At 44.9% G+C, this 17603-nt stretch overlaps 2 protein-coding genes across 5 annotated transcripts in view; one reads left to right on the forward strand and one right to left on the reverse strand.

Annotated features, from left to right (window-relative positions):
- MMS19 (MMS19 homolog, cytosolic iron-sulfur assembly component) overlaps positions 1 to 6325 on the reverse strand; it is a 38685-nt gene extending 32360 nt beyond the window's left edge. For all 4 annotated transcript variants that reach the window (XM_036886480.2, XM_036886481.2, XM_036886479.2 and 1 more), the window contains exon 1: positions 6171 to 6325. In XM_036886480.2, coding sequence (XP_036742375.2) covers positions 6171 to 6282 — 112 coding nt within the window. In that variant the 5' untranslated portion in view covers positions 6283 to 6325. The remainder of the gene's footprint in view (positions 1 to 6170) is intronic.
- Positions 6326 to 6503: 178 nt separating this feature from the next.
- The window catches only part of UBTD1 (ubiquitin domain containing 1), a 48670-nt gene continuing 37570 nt past the window's right edge, over positions 6504 to 17603 (forward strand). Inside the window, exon 1 of the mRNA XM_036886489.2 lies at positions 6504 to 7216. Coding sequence (XP_036742384.1) covers positions 7147 to 7216 — 70 coding nt within the window. The 5' untranslated portion in view covers positions 6504 to 7146. The remainder of the gene's footprint in view (positions 7217 to 17603) is intronic.

Consider the following 17603-nt stretch of genomic DNA (forward strand, 5'->3'; position numbering starts at 1 on the left):
CTCAGTTTTCCTGAGAGCTACAAAAATGTCCTTCATAATTTAGCCTCCAAAACCCCTTGACCCTCCTCTTTCATCATGGCTATCACTCAGTCACATGCAATCCCAACTTGTCAAGCTCTTCCATATCTTTAATTCTGTGAACATTCCCTTGGTTTGGAATTATTTTTTTCCTGCCCATGTCAATATGAGGAACTTAAACTCTTCAAGACTCTGCTCAAATGTCAATTCTTTTGTGAAGCCTTCCTTGATTCCCAAAACAGAATCACTCCATCTTTTGTGTTTCCTCCATAATTCTTTAAGAAAATTGTCATGTGTGTTTGTTTACATTTATTCACTCAGCATTTATTTAACACCTATTATAATTCAGATACTGTGTTAGGGTTGGAGAGAGAAATACAGACAGGGAGCTATGAAGGAACCCACAGTCTGTTGGAGCAGAAAGACAATCACAGTATAACAAAACAAGTTCAGTGTTACTATAGTGATATAAACAGAGACTGTAAACATAAGAAATGAGTAAAATTCCTGGGTTTATGGACCATCCATCACTAACTTTAAGTGATTAGTTTCTCTTAACACTATACGTTCTCCCAAATGAAAAATACCTGAATATCTGGAAGTATTGTTAATTATGCACTAGGACTCCTGGCACGAAAGAAGCTAATAGTTAATTTTCCTAAAGGCAGTCTCACTGGCAGTAAGGAAAATAAGTGTAAATTCCTTTCTCTACAAAGGTAGACCTAAGTTTTTCCAATGTGTCCAAGATCTGCTCTCTAAAAATGGACCTACTGGCACCTCTTAACTACCCACTTTCCTCAGCAGGGCACCAGTGTGTGGGGGGGCACTGAAGAGTTGTCAAAGGAGTATTTATATGAGATTGACACAGAATGCACAATCAGACCTCTGTCTGATGTAGCTGCAGCATCTTAAGAATCTGGAGTAGCAGCCAAGGGGGTAAGGGGGTAGAATGTGAAGGAGCAGGAGAGTCAAAAATCCCCATCAGGACTCAGTTCCAATCAAGCCGTCAATATGCCCTTTCTGCTGAGGATGCCACAGACATTTCTCAGAACTATATTTTACTGTTCTTTAACAATCTTTTGGTTTCAGGAATTGTGGTCTCCTCAAGGAATCACAAATGTGGGAAAGAACATATAATAAAGACTAAAATGAAGGAAAATCCAGATAACTAATAGGAAGAATATTTGCACCTTTCATCTGTAAATTCAACATGTCCAAAAATCACTCTTCAAAATCAGCTCTTCAGAAATCAGCTCTATTTCTGGACAAAGAACTTCTCTCTTGCTCATCCTCTGGCTCAAAAGCTTGGGGTCATCTTAGAGTCTTCCTGCTCCTTCAAGCCCTATAACTAATAGAGTTAGGCCTCAAATTTCATAGATTCTTCCTTCAACATCTCTCATTCTACTCACTTATGGTAGTTTTTTATTGCATACCTACTTATGCTAGTCTCTGGGCAACTCTGGTGGTAGAAATAGGAGGGTAAGATGTGGAGATATGTACCAAAATAGCTACTGAACAAGTGTGCTAATAAGTATATGAGTGGTTGAGAAATAAGTACCACAAAGATGAAGTGTGGGATGATGTCTGGTGGGAGCAATCAGGAAACACTTGGGGGCAGTGAGTGAGCACTCAAGCTGGGCCTTGAATCCTAGGTCTCACTTTGATTAGATGGAGCTAGTGGAAGGAGCTGGGAAGTAAAGCACTTGGAATAGCAGATCAACGAAAGGTTCCAGGAGGGGAGCGGTAAGAGTAAACGCAGGGGCAAGGTAGTGGGAGCCTTCAGTGCCTGGCTGAGAAACTTTTAACTCTTAGGCTACCAGGTCATTTCTCTCCCATTATTTTGTACCTTTACATCTGACACCTACTTTCATGGAAATGCAGATGCAAAACCAAGTTTGTGTAGCTGCCTCTGGGATCACAGAGTGTCCCTTTTGCATTTACAGTTTATAGGAGAGGCTGCTGCTGTGGGTGGCTGAATAGAAAGCTGCTCCCTTCAGCACTAACAAAGCTTGACTTAGGCTAGGGAATTAGAAAGTACATCTTATTCTGGGGATGCTTCAGAACTCTGTTAGCCTTCAGTAACCCTAACTAAGGCTGTGATCTAAGAGTGAGAATACCAATTGAATCCTTCTCAAACTCCCTTTCATTATATGACTCCCGTGCAAAAGGATGTATAACGACTTTTATCTATAATAGGTCTCTCAAATCCCTTTGCCTGGAATCCAGATTATGCATAATCCAACCCCATTGAACATTTTCAACTTTATCTGTAACTCCCCTGTTATTTACCTCTTACACCTCCTTCCCCAGTCAGGAGAGCTAAATCACAACAGGGTGAGTGTTACAGTCTTCGGTGTGTTAACTTTAAAGTACACAATAATTTAGGTCACTTTTTTTTCAGGCAAAAAGAAATAGAATTTTACAAAAATATTTACAAGAACTTGGCAGACCTCATTCATACTGCCTTCTCAAGTGCACACTGAATTTGAAAAATCCAAAATTGCTGTGTTCACAATATACAAATGTGAAAGAACAGTTACAAATGACACTGGTGTAGTAATGTTTTTTATCCTGGTGGAGTAGGTGTATGCATTTTAAAAAATCAGGGAACACTTAAGACTCTACACTACGCTTGACATAAATTTTATAACAAAATAAACTGTAAACAAACTCTAGCTAATAATATGCCTACCAAACTATTTAGAAGGATGTGTTCTGATACCTGCAATTAAAAGGAATGGAAAGATACAGGATAAAGCAAGTTAAATTAAAATGGTAGATAAAGAATCCACTCCAAAATGACTAGATCTAATATCTGAATTCAGCAAAGTTGCAGGATAAAAAATTAATATGCAGAAATCTGTGGCATTCCTATACACTAACAATGAACTAGCAGAGAGAGAAATCAGGAAAACAATTCCATTCACAGTTGCATCAAAAAGAATAAAATACCTAGGAATAAACCTAACCAAGGAGGTGAAAGACCTATACTCTGAAAACTACAAGACATTCATGAGAGAAATTAAAGAAGACAAATGGAAACACATCCTGTGCTCATGGATAGGAAGAATTAATACTGTCAAAATGGCCATCCTGCCTAAAGCATTCTACAGATTCAATGCAATTCCTATCAAAATACCAACAGCATTCTTCAACAAACTAGAGAAAATCATTCTAAATTCAAATGGAGCCACAAAAGACCCTAAATAGCCAAAGCAATCCTGAGAAGGGAGAATAAAGCTGGGGGGATTATGCTCCCCAACTTCAAGCTCTACTACAAAGCCAAAGTAATCAAGACAATTTCGTACTGGCACAAGAACAGACCCATAGACGAATGGAACAGACTAGAGAGTCCTGATGTAAACCTAACCATATATGGTCAATTAATACATGATAAAGGAGCCATGGACATACAATGGGGAAATGACAGCCTCTTCAACATCTGGTGTTCGCAAAACTGGACAGCTACATGCAAGAGAATGAACCTGGATTATTGTTTAACCCCACATACAACAGTAAACTCGAAATGGATCAAAGACCTGAATGTAAGTCATGAAACCATAAAACTCTTAGAAGAAAACACAGGCAACACTCTCTTGAATATGAACATGAGCAACTTTTTTATGAATATATCTCCTCAGGCAAGGGAAACAAAAGCAAAAATGAACACATGGGACTACATCAAGCTAAAAAGCTTCTGTACAGTAAAGGACATCATCAGTAGAACAGAAAGGTATCCTACAGTATGGGAGAATATATTCATAAATGACATATCCAATAAGGGGTTGACATCCAAAATACATAAAGAGCTCACATGTCTCAACAAACAAAAAGAAAATAACCCCATTAAAAAAATGGGCAGAGGATATGAACAGTTCTCCAAAGAAGAAATTCAGATGGCCAACAGGCACATGAAAAGATGCTCCACATCACTAATCATCAGGGAAATGAAAATTAAAACCACAATGAGCTATCACCTCACACCAGTAAGGATGGCCAGCATCCAAAAGACTAAGAACAACAAATGTTGGCGAGGATGCGGAGAAGGGGGAACCCTCCTACACTGCTGGTGGGAATGTAAGCTAGTTCAACCATTGTGGAAAGCAATATGGAGGTTACTCAAAAAACTAAAAATAGAAATATCATTTGACCTGGGAATCCCACTCCTTGGAATTTACCCAAAGAATACAACTCAGATTCAAAAAGACATGCACCCCTATGTTTATCGCAGCACTTTTTACAATAGCCAATATATGGAAGCAACCTAAGTGTCCATCAGTAGATGAATGGATAAAGAAGATGTGGTACATATACACAATGGAATGCTATTCAGCCATAAGAAAGAAACAAATCCTACAATTTGCAACAACATGGATGGAGTTGGAGGACATTATGCTCAGTGAAATAAGCCAGGCAGAGAAAGACAAATGCCAAACAATTTCCCTCATTTGTGGAGTATAACAACGAAGCAAAACTGAAGGAACAAAATAGCAGCAGACTCAGAGACTCCAAGAAGGAACTAGTAGTTACCAAAGGGGAGACGTGTGGGAATGTGGGTGAGGAGGGAGGAAGAAGGGGATTGAGGGGTTTTATGTTTCATACACACCATGTGGGGGTTCACTGGGAAAACAGTGCAGCACAGAGAAGGCAAATAGTGAATCTGTGGCATCTTACTACACTGATGGGACAGTGACTGCATTGGGGTATGGGTGGGGACTTGATAATATGGGTAAATGTAGTAACCACATTGTTTTTTCATGTGAAACCTTCATAAGGGTGTATATCAATAATACCTTACTAAAATTTTTTTTTAAATGTTAATGGTAGAAATTAGGTGGTGGGTGTACATGTGTTTATTATGAAATTCTTTGGACTTCGCTGTATGTTTGAAATTTCTTCTAATAAAACTGGGGAAAACGGCATTGATAACACATCGCACTGATAACACTCTATACCTCATAAAGCTGTAAGAAGTTAAGCTTAGTGGAATGGCAGCATCAGGCATTTGCTCCTTGAAGCTTCCCTGCCCCCCTGGCATATAACTCTTATGTGGTGTAGTGGCATATAACTCTTTTTATGGTGTAGTGTACTACCTTTTGCATGGTTCTCTCCCACCACACTTTAAGCTCCTGGTAGGCACAGATCTAATGTGCATTTAAATTCCTATTGCTTTGCATGGTGTGTGGAGAATAATATGTGCTTGATAACGGTGGAATGATTTTATAAAAATGGAATTGCTAGGAACCAAAGTATTATACTTACCACAGATTCACTTTATTCATTTCTCACATATTCTAAAAGTTAACATGTAAGAAATGCGTCCTTTACATTTCCTCAAGCACACAAAATTTCCAAAAATTGACAAAATCCATGTTTTCACAAGATTTTGTATTCCATTCCTTACACGGGGTCTGAAGATCTAACATTCAATAACTTCTCAGATTTTTTTTTTTCTAAGAGTGAAGTCTCAAATTTCCAAGGAAATCTGGAATTTGTTTTATTCAAATTTTAGAGAAGCTGTCAGAACTAAGAGATTCCTCAACTGGTCATAAGCAGGAAACTGGAGATCTGCGAAAACGATAAAGACAAACATGACTTTAAAAAGTCATGACGCAAATTAACCAAGAAGTTTACCAAGAAACAGAGAGACAGTCTTAAGGAGGATTCGCAGAACATCTCAAATTGTCCCCAGACTGGCATCCAGTCAGAGACTTGGCCGCCCGGCCACTCCCAACATGCCACGCGACTGGAGCTGATGCTACTCCCGTCAACCTCTCAGAAACATCGTGCTTCCGCGGCGTGAGCAACAGATTCTGAGCTGGAGGACCTGGGTCCGAATCCCAGCTCCCCCATCCTGCCTGACCTGCGAGTCTCTCGCCCTCATTGGGCCTGTTATCGCTGAAATGGTAATGCTTCTCCTAACTCTGACCGGAGTACAGGCTGGCTATAAACGAAGAGTGAAGTAAAGGCGCTTGAAGGAAGATCCAAGCGACTTGCAATCTGTTATGGCTCTTATGCATGCCGTGCCCATGGCCCGACCAATCTCTCAAAGTCACCGCGGTCCCTCACTCCCTTCCCGCCCGGCGTCTTTGCTGAGGCCGCTGCCTCCTGTCGGTCTCCAAGCGGAAGCCGCGCGGCGCCGTCTACCGTACCTGCAGCCACCTGGTCAGCGGGGCCCTCCTGCTGACCCATGACGAAGTCGTGCACGAGGCCCCACAGGGCGCCCTTAGGCGCCACCGCCTCCAGAGCGACGGCGGCAGCCATGACGCCAGCTTTAGACGCCGTGGGAGGGAAAGTGGGCGGTGGCAGGGACCTGCCTCTGGGCGCAAGCGCCTCCTGACCCAATCATCTGGCGAAGGCTTAGGGGGCGGGGCGGTCTCTGGATCACGTGCCTGCCGGCTCCTGGCCGAGCCGTTCCAGGGAGGGATGGGGCAGTCCCTCCCCGAGGGGCGGGGCCTGGAGTAGGGGCGGAGGCGTGGAGGAAAGACGGCTGCTGAACACGCAACCGGGGCCATTGAGGGCGAATAATTCCCGGCGCGACTCCCCGAGAGACCGGGGGCTGGATGGGCACCTGGCTGGGTGGGGCCGCGGGGCGGTACGCACCCTAAGGGAAGCCAATGAGAATATCAGGTCCTGCCCGAGGGGGCGGTGCCGTCGGTCACATGCGCACCTGGGGAGGGCGGCGGCGGCGGCGCCGCCGGGACCGCGAGCCGGCGGATGGGAGCGGGGCCGGGCTGGGGCGGGGTTAGGCAGGTGAGTGACAGGCTCCGGGGGGCCGGCTCCAGCTGGGATCCCTGAGAGAGCCGGGAGTAGCTGCGGCGGTACCCGCCCCCTCTCTCCGCCCCTTCAGCGGAGCTGGTCTCTGGCCGGGTACCGTCGTGGGCTACCCCCGCCTCGGCCTGGCCACCTGGGACTGTGCTAGGGAGTCGTCCACCTTCCTCTCCCCTCACCAGCAAAGTTTGTGGCGAAGCCGGTGCCGGGGCAGAGTGTGCCGGGGGGCAAATCGGGGCGCGCCCGATGCCGGGCGACCGGAGCCGTTGACCCGGGACGCCGCCGTCCGGGACAGGAGCGCGGAGCCGCCGACCAGCCCGCTGCCTCCGCTGCATGGGGCCCGTCTGAAGAGCCAGCATGGGCAACTGCGTGGGGAGACAGCGCCGTGAGAGGCCGGTCGCCCCGGGACACCCCCGCAAGCGAGCAGGTAATGTCGAGGAAGGGAGCAGGGCCCCGGGCGCCTCGCCAGTTGCCCAAGCCCTGGGCTCCCCGAGTGACCTCGCACAGCTTCTGGCTCCTGGGTTTCCCCGATGGCTGCTCCCAGTCCAACGGGCGCTGCCTCTCCTGCCCTGGCGGCTGGAGTAGCCGAGTTGGGGCAACTGCGAGCGCTGACCCGGCTGCGAGCCCAACTCTCCAACTGGGAAGCTCTGGGCGGAGGGGGGGGGGGCAGGAAATGTTTGCAGACCGCAGCGGGGCCGGCGGAGGGGAGGAGGACCAGGGGCGTGGGCGCTGCTGGCCTGGCAGCCGGACTGGGGTCGGACGCTGGCCCGTTGGGGCACGGCGCGGGTGGCCAGGCGTCCCCAGAACTCGGAGCGAGGGAGGCGAGAACTGTCGCTCCTTCCGAACACTGTGTCATTTCATTATCCGGCTGCAGATCGTGTCTGCCGGAATCCGACTAGCAAAAGCAGCGCAGGACTCTGGGAAAGAAATCTTTATTTTTCCCGCAGGGCTTTTTAGAACCTCCCGGCAGTCTGGGAGACTAGGAAAGGTGGGGTGCAGAGTGGGAATCGCGCTCGGGTTTGTTGGGATCCATCCCAGCCTTGGGAATGGGATCTGCTCGCTGGTAATCAGTGAGGGCCGGGCAGCGCCTTCTCACTTTCTTGGTACACTCCTCCTATCCTGGCGCTTTGCCCTGGGAAGAGGTCTGACTGTCGTTTCCCCGGGTCTTGTACTCACTTCCTTCTCTGAGGGTGTTGCAAGGACCTTCTGAGAATGATAAAATCGTGGACCTTAGAGATGAAAGGGACCTTCAAAACTTGTGTTGAGTTCAGGTAGACTTACCTCCTCCAGTCTGTAAAAGCCCAGATCCAGAGAGGTTGAGCAACTTTCCCAAAGCCACACAGCTGGCTAGCAGTACAGCTGGGGCTAGAACTTAGCCTCCTTTTCCACCCAATTACCACATATCCCTTTATGTAAGAGGAGCCACAGGCAGATTTTTTCATAAAGTGGAAACTCTAGTTGGAATTTCCTGCCTCCTTTGACACCAAAGGTGTATTGCTTGGGTCGTGGAAACTGGAAAGGAGGATGAGGGGAAACATGGTGGAAACAGAGAAGGATGTGTGTGTGGTGAACAGGATGACTTGTGGAAGGAGAAACTTGTTTTTATAGGGGACATGGGGTAAAATTTAACATTGAAATACTCTTGGCAACCCTGGCCATTCTGAGAAAAGTTGATTCTTAAACCTTAGGGCTTTCTTCCTTTCATTCATTTATTCAGGTATTTATTATTTAGATGCTCAGTCCACATAACTGATTTTGTAGCATTTTCACTGTTGACAACCCTCTCCTACTTGAAAACTCCCATTTATTGGCATTGGACTGTCTTGGTTGTTATCTCTGATCACTCTTGCCTGCCATCACCTCCTCAGTGTAGGTGCACTCACAGTTCAGTTTGACATTATTTTTCTCCCATCACACTCCCAGAGAACTTTCCTTCTCAGTCCCACAACTCTTCGTTCATTGGGAAGAATCCCTACACTGTATTGTCAGCTATTACCTCTCAGACTCGAGACTCATATCTGTAAATGCTCACTGGACACTTGGTGTAGTTACCCTCAGATTCTAAAACCAAGCTCTGCTTCTCTCCCCTTCAACCAGCTTCCCATTACTCTTCCTTTCTTGGAGTTGTCTAAATTTATATACTTCGAAGATACCCCTCCATATCCTCTGCCTTCCAGCCAGTTAGTCACTGGGACCTTCTGGTTCCTTCTGGTTCTTCCTTCAGCAGGTCTTATAAACCTGCCTCTTCCCACTGTACTTCACACCCTAGACACCCCAAGTTCAGCACATCTCCCAGGATGGAGTTAGTTCCCCACCAAAGGCAAGTTTATCTTCAATCATTCAGCCAGTGCCTGAATATGGTGGTCCCCCCAGATGTTTGTTCAATTAACCTGGTCCAAACTCTGTCGTTCTATGTTCAGAAATCTTTTCAACTTCCCCACTTCTACAAGAACTTTAATTTTCAAGGCTGTTCAAGTCTGGCCCAGTCCTTCCTTTTTAAGGCTGGATTTTTTCCTCTTCTTTTACATGAGGGCCACTAGTGTTTGTGCATGCCATTTCCCCCTTCTTATCAAGAGCCCTTTTCCCTTCAAGATCCACCTCAAATCCCATACCTTTCTAGAAGCACCTTGCCTGATAATTGCCCAGTAGATGTGATTCTGCTTCTGAAAACTGCTGCAGACAAGTTATGCCATTTACTTAACAATTATCTATTCCATATCATTAGTCATTTCTTTGATATTTATAGCTTTATATCAGCAACTACCTTGCAAAGCCTTGAAGACCAAGGTTCTGTCTTATCCTAGTGTGTCTGTCTATCTCACACACTCATATAGCCATATGCACACATGTTCTGCACTTAATACAATGACTTATACAGAGGAATCACTCAATATTTGTTGATTTTAGAAAGGTAACCTGACTTCACCCTGCCATCTGAATTTCTCATGTAAACATTTTACTGAAGTATATATCTACATTTTTTTAACGTGCTAGTGTATCGTATTTTCAGTTCTGTGGGTCCCACTATGAATAGTTTTATTCATAAAGTCCAAAGCCAAGGGGAAATCTGTAAGATGACAAGTTTGTTGTAAGGGAAAGAACCCTTCTTAACTTCACAGAGTGCACCTGGCATTCCTGTAACATCTGCAACTCACCCTTTGACAAGGACATCATTTTATGTTGTAACACTAATGCCTAAAATTCCCCTAGCTCCCACTGTAACTCTCACCTCTCCTTTGCCGCCGGTTTAATGGGAAGAAACCATCAATCGAGAGCTAGAACCTGAGCTGTAGTCCTAAGCAAGCAGTTGGGTGACCCTGGGCAAGACATCAAACCTCTCTGGGTTACACTTTAAATATCTCAGAAAGGGATGGAGTTATACAAGATCATTAGAGCTGTTATTATCATCTTCAGAAAGGCAACTGTTCAAAACTGGAAGCTTATTGAGTTGAAATCTTATGCCTTGTTATGTCACCTTTTGGCCTTAATTCTATCTTCCTAGTCATGTGTTGGGCAGAGCCAGATGACACTCACTGGCCAGGCAATCTTGCATTAGGTAGAAAAATGAGATGGTCCTCTCATCACATTAAGTGTTGTGATTGTCCCTTTTTTTTTTCTAGACTGTTACTTGTAGTGTATCCCCTGTAGGTCTGTGTTCTCCCCTTCAGAGGCTGGGTGGTCCTTGCATGCTTCGGAGAATACTTGGGATTTACTCCTTTGAGAGGCTCCCACCACCCCATGCATGTACACTGGGGTATATCAATATCTCTGCCCATGAAGTGGGTGAAGCAGCCCCTCCCCCAGCCATGCTGGGGAGAAATAGAGGTGGTAGAACAGGCAAGTCTTTTCCACAGCTCCACCCTTTGAGAATGTGACAGGGCTGAAACCCAAATATCTGACTCTGTTATGTGCCAGGCATATCCACTTACATTCTGAAATCTTGGGCTCAGTATGGACAGAGCTAGGGCCCTGTTTGGGGTTAGTTGGGCTTGGCACTGTGGTTGCAAGAGAGTTTGCTTCTCATTGTGTGGGCTGCTGTGGCTATTCTTGAGGGAGTAATTGGGTAACTTCTCCATTTGCTCTGTAAATATTTACTGAGTGCCAGGCATGTTGCTGGCTGTGAACAGATAAGATTCTTGGCCACATGGAGCTTCTAGTTTAGGGGTGGAGGGCACAATAAGCATATAGTCATACAAATTACATGTGATTATGGGTGGAAATCCTATATGATTACACATACAATTATGTATTATTACATATGCAGGTGACTCCCACATTTATAATTTCAGCCCATCCTCTCCAGCTCCAGCCTTATATATTCTGCTGCCTGCACAACATATTACTGTCTAAAAGGCTGCTTGCTTGTTTAACATGCCAAAGCAGAGTGGACGACCATCCCACCCCTGCTCCTCCCAGAGTCTTTCCCATCTCAGTTCATGAAGATTTCATCCTCCCAGTTGCCTAAGCCCCCAAAACTCTTGGGTCATCCCTGACTCCTCCCTTTCTCTCAATGCCACATCCATTTAATCACTGCTTTCTGTTGGCTTTGCCTTAAATCTGTCAAGAACTTGATTCTCACCGTTTTTTACCACTTTCACTCTGGTCTAAGCTACCATCAGCTTCTTAACTGACCTTCCTGCTTCCTCCCTTGTCTCCCGACAGATTATTCTCATCCCAGCCACCAGAGGGATGCTGTAAACTTAAGTCAGATTCTGGGACTCCTTTGGTCCCCATCTCACTCAAAGTCCTTGAGTTGGCCTGCAAGACACAGTGTGATTTTCATCAGCTTACCTTTCTTAAGCTACCTCTTGCTCTTCATCCCCTGTGCTACCCACTGATAACTGAATGTATCCCTCCCTCCCTCTTCTTCTCCAGGTCTCTTCAGACATGCCCCCTCAGTCAAGCCCTCACAGGTCATCCTTTTAAAACCAGACCCCTCCCCTCTACTATGTGCTGTCAGCATTATCTACCATCCTTCCCTATTTTATTTTTCTCCATGGGAGAGTCACCATCATCTGACATTTGCTGTCTACCCAGTTGTGTGCCACTGTGTGCCATCAGAGATTTTTTATCTGTTTGTATCCTGGTACCTAGAGCAGTGCCTGCCGTATAAATAATAACTGCCTAATAAATACTTGTTGGATGAAATTAATATGTCTAACAGAGTAGTGAGGCCTACAGATGAGCAGGAATGAGCAGACCGGATTGTTCTCTCATCTTAGATGGTGGTTAGGGCAGGCATCTAATGAAGGGATTTCAACTGCAACCTCAGAGCTGTTGTTTTGGGACTGGCTTTTCTCTTGCTGCAGGCCTGGGTCGGTTATCAAATACCAGGGATATAATTCCCTGTGGTTTGGGAGCTTCTTGCTTAGGAGATAACAGAGGTGAAACAGAAGAGCAGAGTGAAGCCCCCTATTAGGGTCCTAACCATTCAGTGGCACTTTCTTGTCAGATCATGTGTGCATCTGTGTAAGCAGGGACCCCTCTCCAGGCACACATGGTATCTGTTGTCATTAACTCACTGGGCAAGGATGGGGTGGTCTAATAGATGGTGAAGCAAGAAGGTGGGTGATATGGATTCCAGGCCTCTCCCTATCCATTGACTTGCTAGGGAATTTTTAGAATCATAGAATTTTAGAACAGAAAAGGAACTTTCTTTAACCTCTTTTTTCTTTTCCAGCTATTAAAAAGAGAAGAAAGGTATACCTACTCCCTGCCGAGTCCACAGAAATGTGGTACAAGCTATATAAAAACTCCACGGACTCCTTTAAGTTTTGAGTGTGTTGAGGTCAAGACATTGTAAGGAAGTGGTGAAGGTCAAGTGTATTCGAAAAGGAAGGCTGTCTAGTCTTTGCCACTTTCTTGAGTGGTGACCTTGGCCAAGTCATTTGTTTTGTGTTCAGTTGATCTTCTGAATCAAAAAAAGAAAGATGGTAATATTTCAAGTTTACTTCAGAAAGATATTATGGGGATAAAATAAACTAACATTGTTTTTAAAATTACTTTCATGGCTTTACAGTCTCCTCAAATATGAGGTCCCAACCCAGAGACTCATCTGGTGTTGCGAAATAAAGCCTTGGCTCACTGCTCCTTCCTAATTGTGTGTGTGACTTTGGACAAGGCTCTTGATCTCTCTGAGCCTCAGTTTCCCCATGTGTACAATGTATAAACTTTTGTACAATTAGTACAAAACTGCTCCCCTGCAGTCCCAGCCTCCCACAGAAGTTGTAAGAATCAAGTGAGATCCTGGATAAAAAGAGACTTTGTGAACTTAAAAAGTTTCTGTTATCCAAAGCTACAGGATTTTTACACAGAAAAATGATAGCCAGTGATTTTTCCCACCAGAGTATTGAAGCTTACTCTTTTTTAAAGAGAAAAATTATAAAAGAAATGTTTAAGAACTATTTTTGGGTAGGAATCTTTCTGAATCAGATGGTATGCTTCCAAACAAAGTATACTGAGCATGTATAACCTCCTCTTTGCAACTTGGGGCTGTTACATTTGTACCTGTATGTACAAAGAACCTGCTTGGGGGAGGTGGTGACCACAGAAGCTTTTTTCTCACAAGCCTTTATCTCTGAAAGAAAGGGGCTGGGGCTGAACTGGTGGCAGGCAGAAGAAAATTGCTGGGGAGAGCCCATTCTGTAGTGGCCTGCTTCAAGGTTCCAGGCAGCATTGGTGTGGGGAGGCTCTTGAATCCTTTTCTGGGCTCTGGAGGAGAACAGCAGGTCCTGCCTGATCAATTAACATGCTTATGACAGTGTGAGGCCTCTGGGCTTCTGAGACTGAAGAGCAGTGGGCCCCAAACTTAATGGTTCCTGGCTGCTGTGCTTTCCTGGTTCATGCTTCCACCTCTAATTGTTGCTCTGTCTTCTCCCTGGTAGCAAGTGGTCATTTCTTTTTTTCCCCCATTAAAAAAATTGTAGTTAAATATTCATAATGCAAAATTGACCACTTTAGCCACTTTCAAGTGTACAGCTCTGAAGCGTTGTACAACCATCACTACCATCCATCTCCACGGTTTTTCATCTTCCCAAACTGAACATCTGTCCCCATTAAACACTAACTCCTCCCTCTTCTCCCCTCCCCCAGCCCCCTGGCAACCACCATTCTACTTTCTGTCTCTATGAGTTTGACTATTCTAGGTACTTCATGTAGTGGAATCATGCAATATTCATCCTTTTGTGACTATTTCACTCAGCATAATGTCCTCAAGGTTCATCCATGTTGCAGCATGTGACAGGATTTCCTTCCTTTTTAAGGATGAATAATAGTCCATTGCATGTCTGTCCCACATTTTGCTTATCTAACCATCTACTGATGGACATTGAGTTCCTTCCACCTTTTGGCTATTGTGAATAACGACTCTATGAACATGGGTGTGCAAATATCTGAATTTTGCTTTCAGTTCTTTGAGTATATACCCAGAAGTAGAAGTGCTGGGTCATATGGTAATTCTATGTTTATTTTTTTAAGGAGCTGCCATACTGTTTTCCTCAGTATCTGCACCATTTTACACTCCACCAGCAATGCACAAAGGTTCCAGTTTCTCCACGTCCTCTCCAATACTTGTTATTTTCTAGGATTTTGATAATAGCCATCCTAGTGTGTGTGAAGTCGCATCTCATCATAGTGGTCACTTATTGAGATCCCGTCTACTGGGCTCAAATAACAGCCCCTCAAAGTTCAGAAACAGATGGTTAGGATTGTTGGAATTGTGCCTGATAAAAGAGTAGATAGGCTTGAAGTGAAGCCTGAGGGACCCTCCAGAGAGGGAAGTACAGGAGTGTGGGTGGGTACATTCTGTGACATCTTTTCTGGTCAGTCGGAATTTAGCTTGCTTCTGGGTTTCTTTCTACCTGTGTGGTCGATGACTGGGATGGATGGATGGATGGATGAATGGAGGCTTCCAGCTAAGCAAAAGCAGGTCCATTTGTTATAATTAATCTGGTTCCCAAAGAATGTTAATGCTATCTTACTTGGGGTAAGCACCACTTTCTTTTAGCTCCCTTTTTTGCATGTGAGAAATGCAAGACTATTTCATTTGGTTCAGATGGGAGCATGTAGGGGTGAGTTTAAAGATAGGGGGAGTTACAGTAGTATGGCAGCAAGTGAGCTTGTCTGCTGCACTAGGCCATGTGCTTCTCTCTAAGTTGGGAACAGAATTTCCCTGCTTTCTGAGCCACAAGGAAGGGAGATTGAACTGAGTGTGCACCCACACCTCTGACCACCCCCAGTGTGTCCCTTATTGCCCTTGGAAAGGGGAACCTATCAGGAAAAGGGCTGGAGCACCTTCTGCAGGGTACACAAGAATGAGGGGACAGGGATGGCTTCTCATTTGTACTTGTCTCCTCTGGGAGGCTGGCATCAGAGCCCAAGCCTGGACAGCCAGTCACCAAGCAGTCTGGATCTTAGAGAGCCTGTGGACTTGGAGTTTTGCTGTTTTTAAGGGCTCAAAGAGATGCAAACAGCAACATCTCATCTTTGCTGGGTGTTTGCCATGTACCGGAAGGATCACATGCAGTATCTTGGTTAATCCTCACAACCATCCTAAGGTGGATACTATTATCACCTTTTAACAGGTAAAGAAATTGAGCCTTCGAAAGGTAACATCTCCTGCCTGAGGCCATGTAGCTGTAAACAGCAGAGCCAGGACTGGAACCCAAGTGATCTAACGTTATAACCTGAGCTTTTACACCCTGTAGAGTTTTTCTTTGCCAGAATGGGGGATGAGAATACATGTTTTTGTTTTTTTAAGGGAGAGTTTATTATTGAGCATCTTCAAGCACCAATGCTAGGCCCATTCAAACAATTGCCTCATTTTACCTACAGGAACATTTCTACCCATTTTGCATATCAGAAAGCTGATGGTCAGGAAAGTAAATTGATTGCCCGTAGTCATGATGCTGAGAAGTGGCAGACCAGAATTCCAATGCTCACAGCTCATTGCATTATGTTGCCTCCTTCCCCCTACCCACCCCCCTGCAAAAGAATCTGGGAAGTTGGCTGTGAAGTCTGCAAAGCTTCAAGGATTGTAGTCACTCTGCTTCCTTCCTGTAGCTGTTCCCTCCTCTTTTAATTTCCCAGCCCTCAGAACACAACCTCTGTACATAGGAGCCACGTGAGTCCATCTTCATGGACCAAGTGCTTAGCCCATAAGAGGTACACAGTAAACCTGTGTTGACTGCTGTCTGAGGGCTGAGTGTGCTGGAAGCAGTATAATCTCAGTCAAAATTGTGTTCCTAAAGAGAAACACGAGTACAATGCAAAGCTTGTTGTTTCCTCCCCCTTCTCCCAGAACGAACTTCTACTTTCCAACTTCCAGATGCCGGGGAGGGGAAGAAAAGTGCCTTGGCTCTGCTGACTTTGAATTATTCCCAAATTGCCAAGGGAAAAGAGGCACCAGAGCATTGCATTAGCAAAGAGCTTGCAGGATCAGGTGCCACTCTTTGTAATTAATAGGACTAACAATCTCTTGCTTTGCTCAGCATTTTGCAGTTTTCAGAGTGTGTCCTTGAGTAATATATATCATTCGATCCCCACAGCCACCCTGTTTGGAAGGCAGGGCTGGAATCATTTTTCCCATTTTATGGATGATGATAGTGAGACTTAGTGAGGATGTTAAGCTGCCCACTTGGACAAGTAAGTAACAGTCAGAAGCCATGGGAGGCAATGGCTCTATTACAGTGGGAAAGCATCAGGTCAAAGCCTCAGTTTTGCATCTGTGCAATGGAACAGGAGAAGGGCCAGTAGGATCGCCAAGAATGAAATGTGAGGATGTGTGTGAAGTAATCAGCACAGTGCCCACACAGAACAGATGCTTAGGCAAATGATGGAAGTTGGGTTCTTAAGGACAATAACCAAGGTTAAGTTCATTATTTCTTTGGGGACTTGTATTCTACTGACTCCTGTTCAGCCCAGAGTGTTAGGAAGAACAGAGTGTAGACCCCCCTTAGAATCCCATCTGGGAAATCTGATTCTGGCCCCCCTCTGGCCCTTCCCCTAGAGTCAGAGTGTAGAGCAAGGGCAGACCACGAATTTCTTTTGTTGCAAAATTTGTGGTCTTTCAAAGGAGAGTTTTATAACTTACAGTTGTTCTTTTGGTAGCAGGTAATCACAACAATTATGAAAGTATTTCATTCATTTAGTATCCATTTGCATTTTATTATTCCAGCTCCTCCAGCTCAACTAAACCTTGGGGAAGTTGGTTTGGATTTTGAGGCCTCACTTTTCTCATCTATGAAATGGTGATAATAGTACCTATACCATAGGGCTGGCATAAGGATTAAATGAGTTAATGCATGTAAAGTCCTTAGAATGGTGTCTGGGACATATTTAAACACTCGGTAACTGGTCGTTCTTATTTTTTACTATTAGCACTGTGCTTGGCACCATATTCAAGCCAGCTGTCTATAGCCTTCTTCCCCAAGTTCAGATGCATGGCCAATGAAGTTCCTATGTAAGACCTAGCTTCCACTGTGTACCCTGGTATATCTGCCATTCTTGTAATTCTACTCATTCATTCAGGAAAACAAATAGGAAGCCAGCTGGTCAAGAGTGATGTTATTATACAGATAACCTTGAATCTAGCCTCATTTAAAAAAAAATGAAACCATCACAAAAATTTGAGACCGTCAAGTCTTGTTAGTTACAAATCTCTTGCAACATGTCCCCTTACCCCCAACTCTTGCTGATCCCAGCAACAACCAGTGGCTACTTTTCTGAGCTATCTTCAAACAGATGCAAACATTTTTTGCCTGGTAGGTCAAGGGTCTAGAGTGCCCTCAGTTTGCTATGGTCCACGTTCAGCTTGG

This window comes from Manis pentadactyla, chromosome 8 (assembly GCF_030020395.1).
Source record: "Manis pentadactyla isolate mManPen7 chromosome 8, mManPen7.hap1, whole genome shotgun sequence".
NCBI classification, from domain to species: domain Eukaryota; kingdom Metazoa; phylum Chordata; class Mammalia; order Pholidota; family Manidae; genus Manis; species Manis pentadactyla.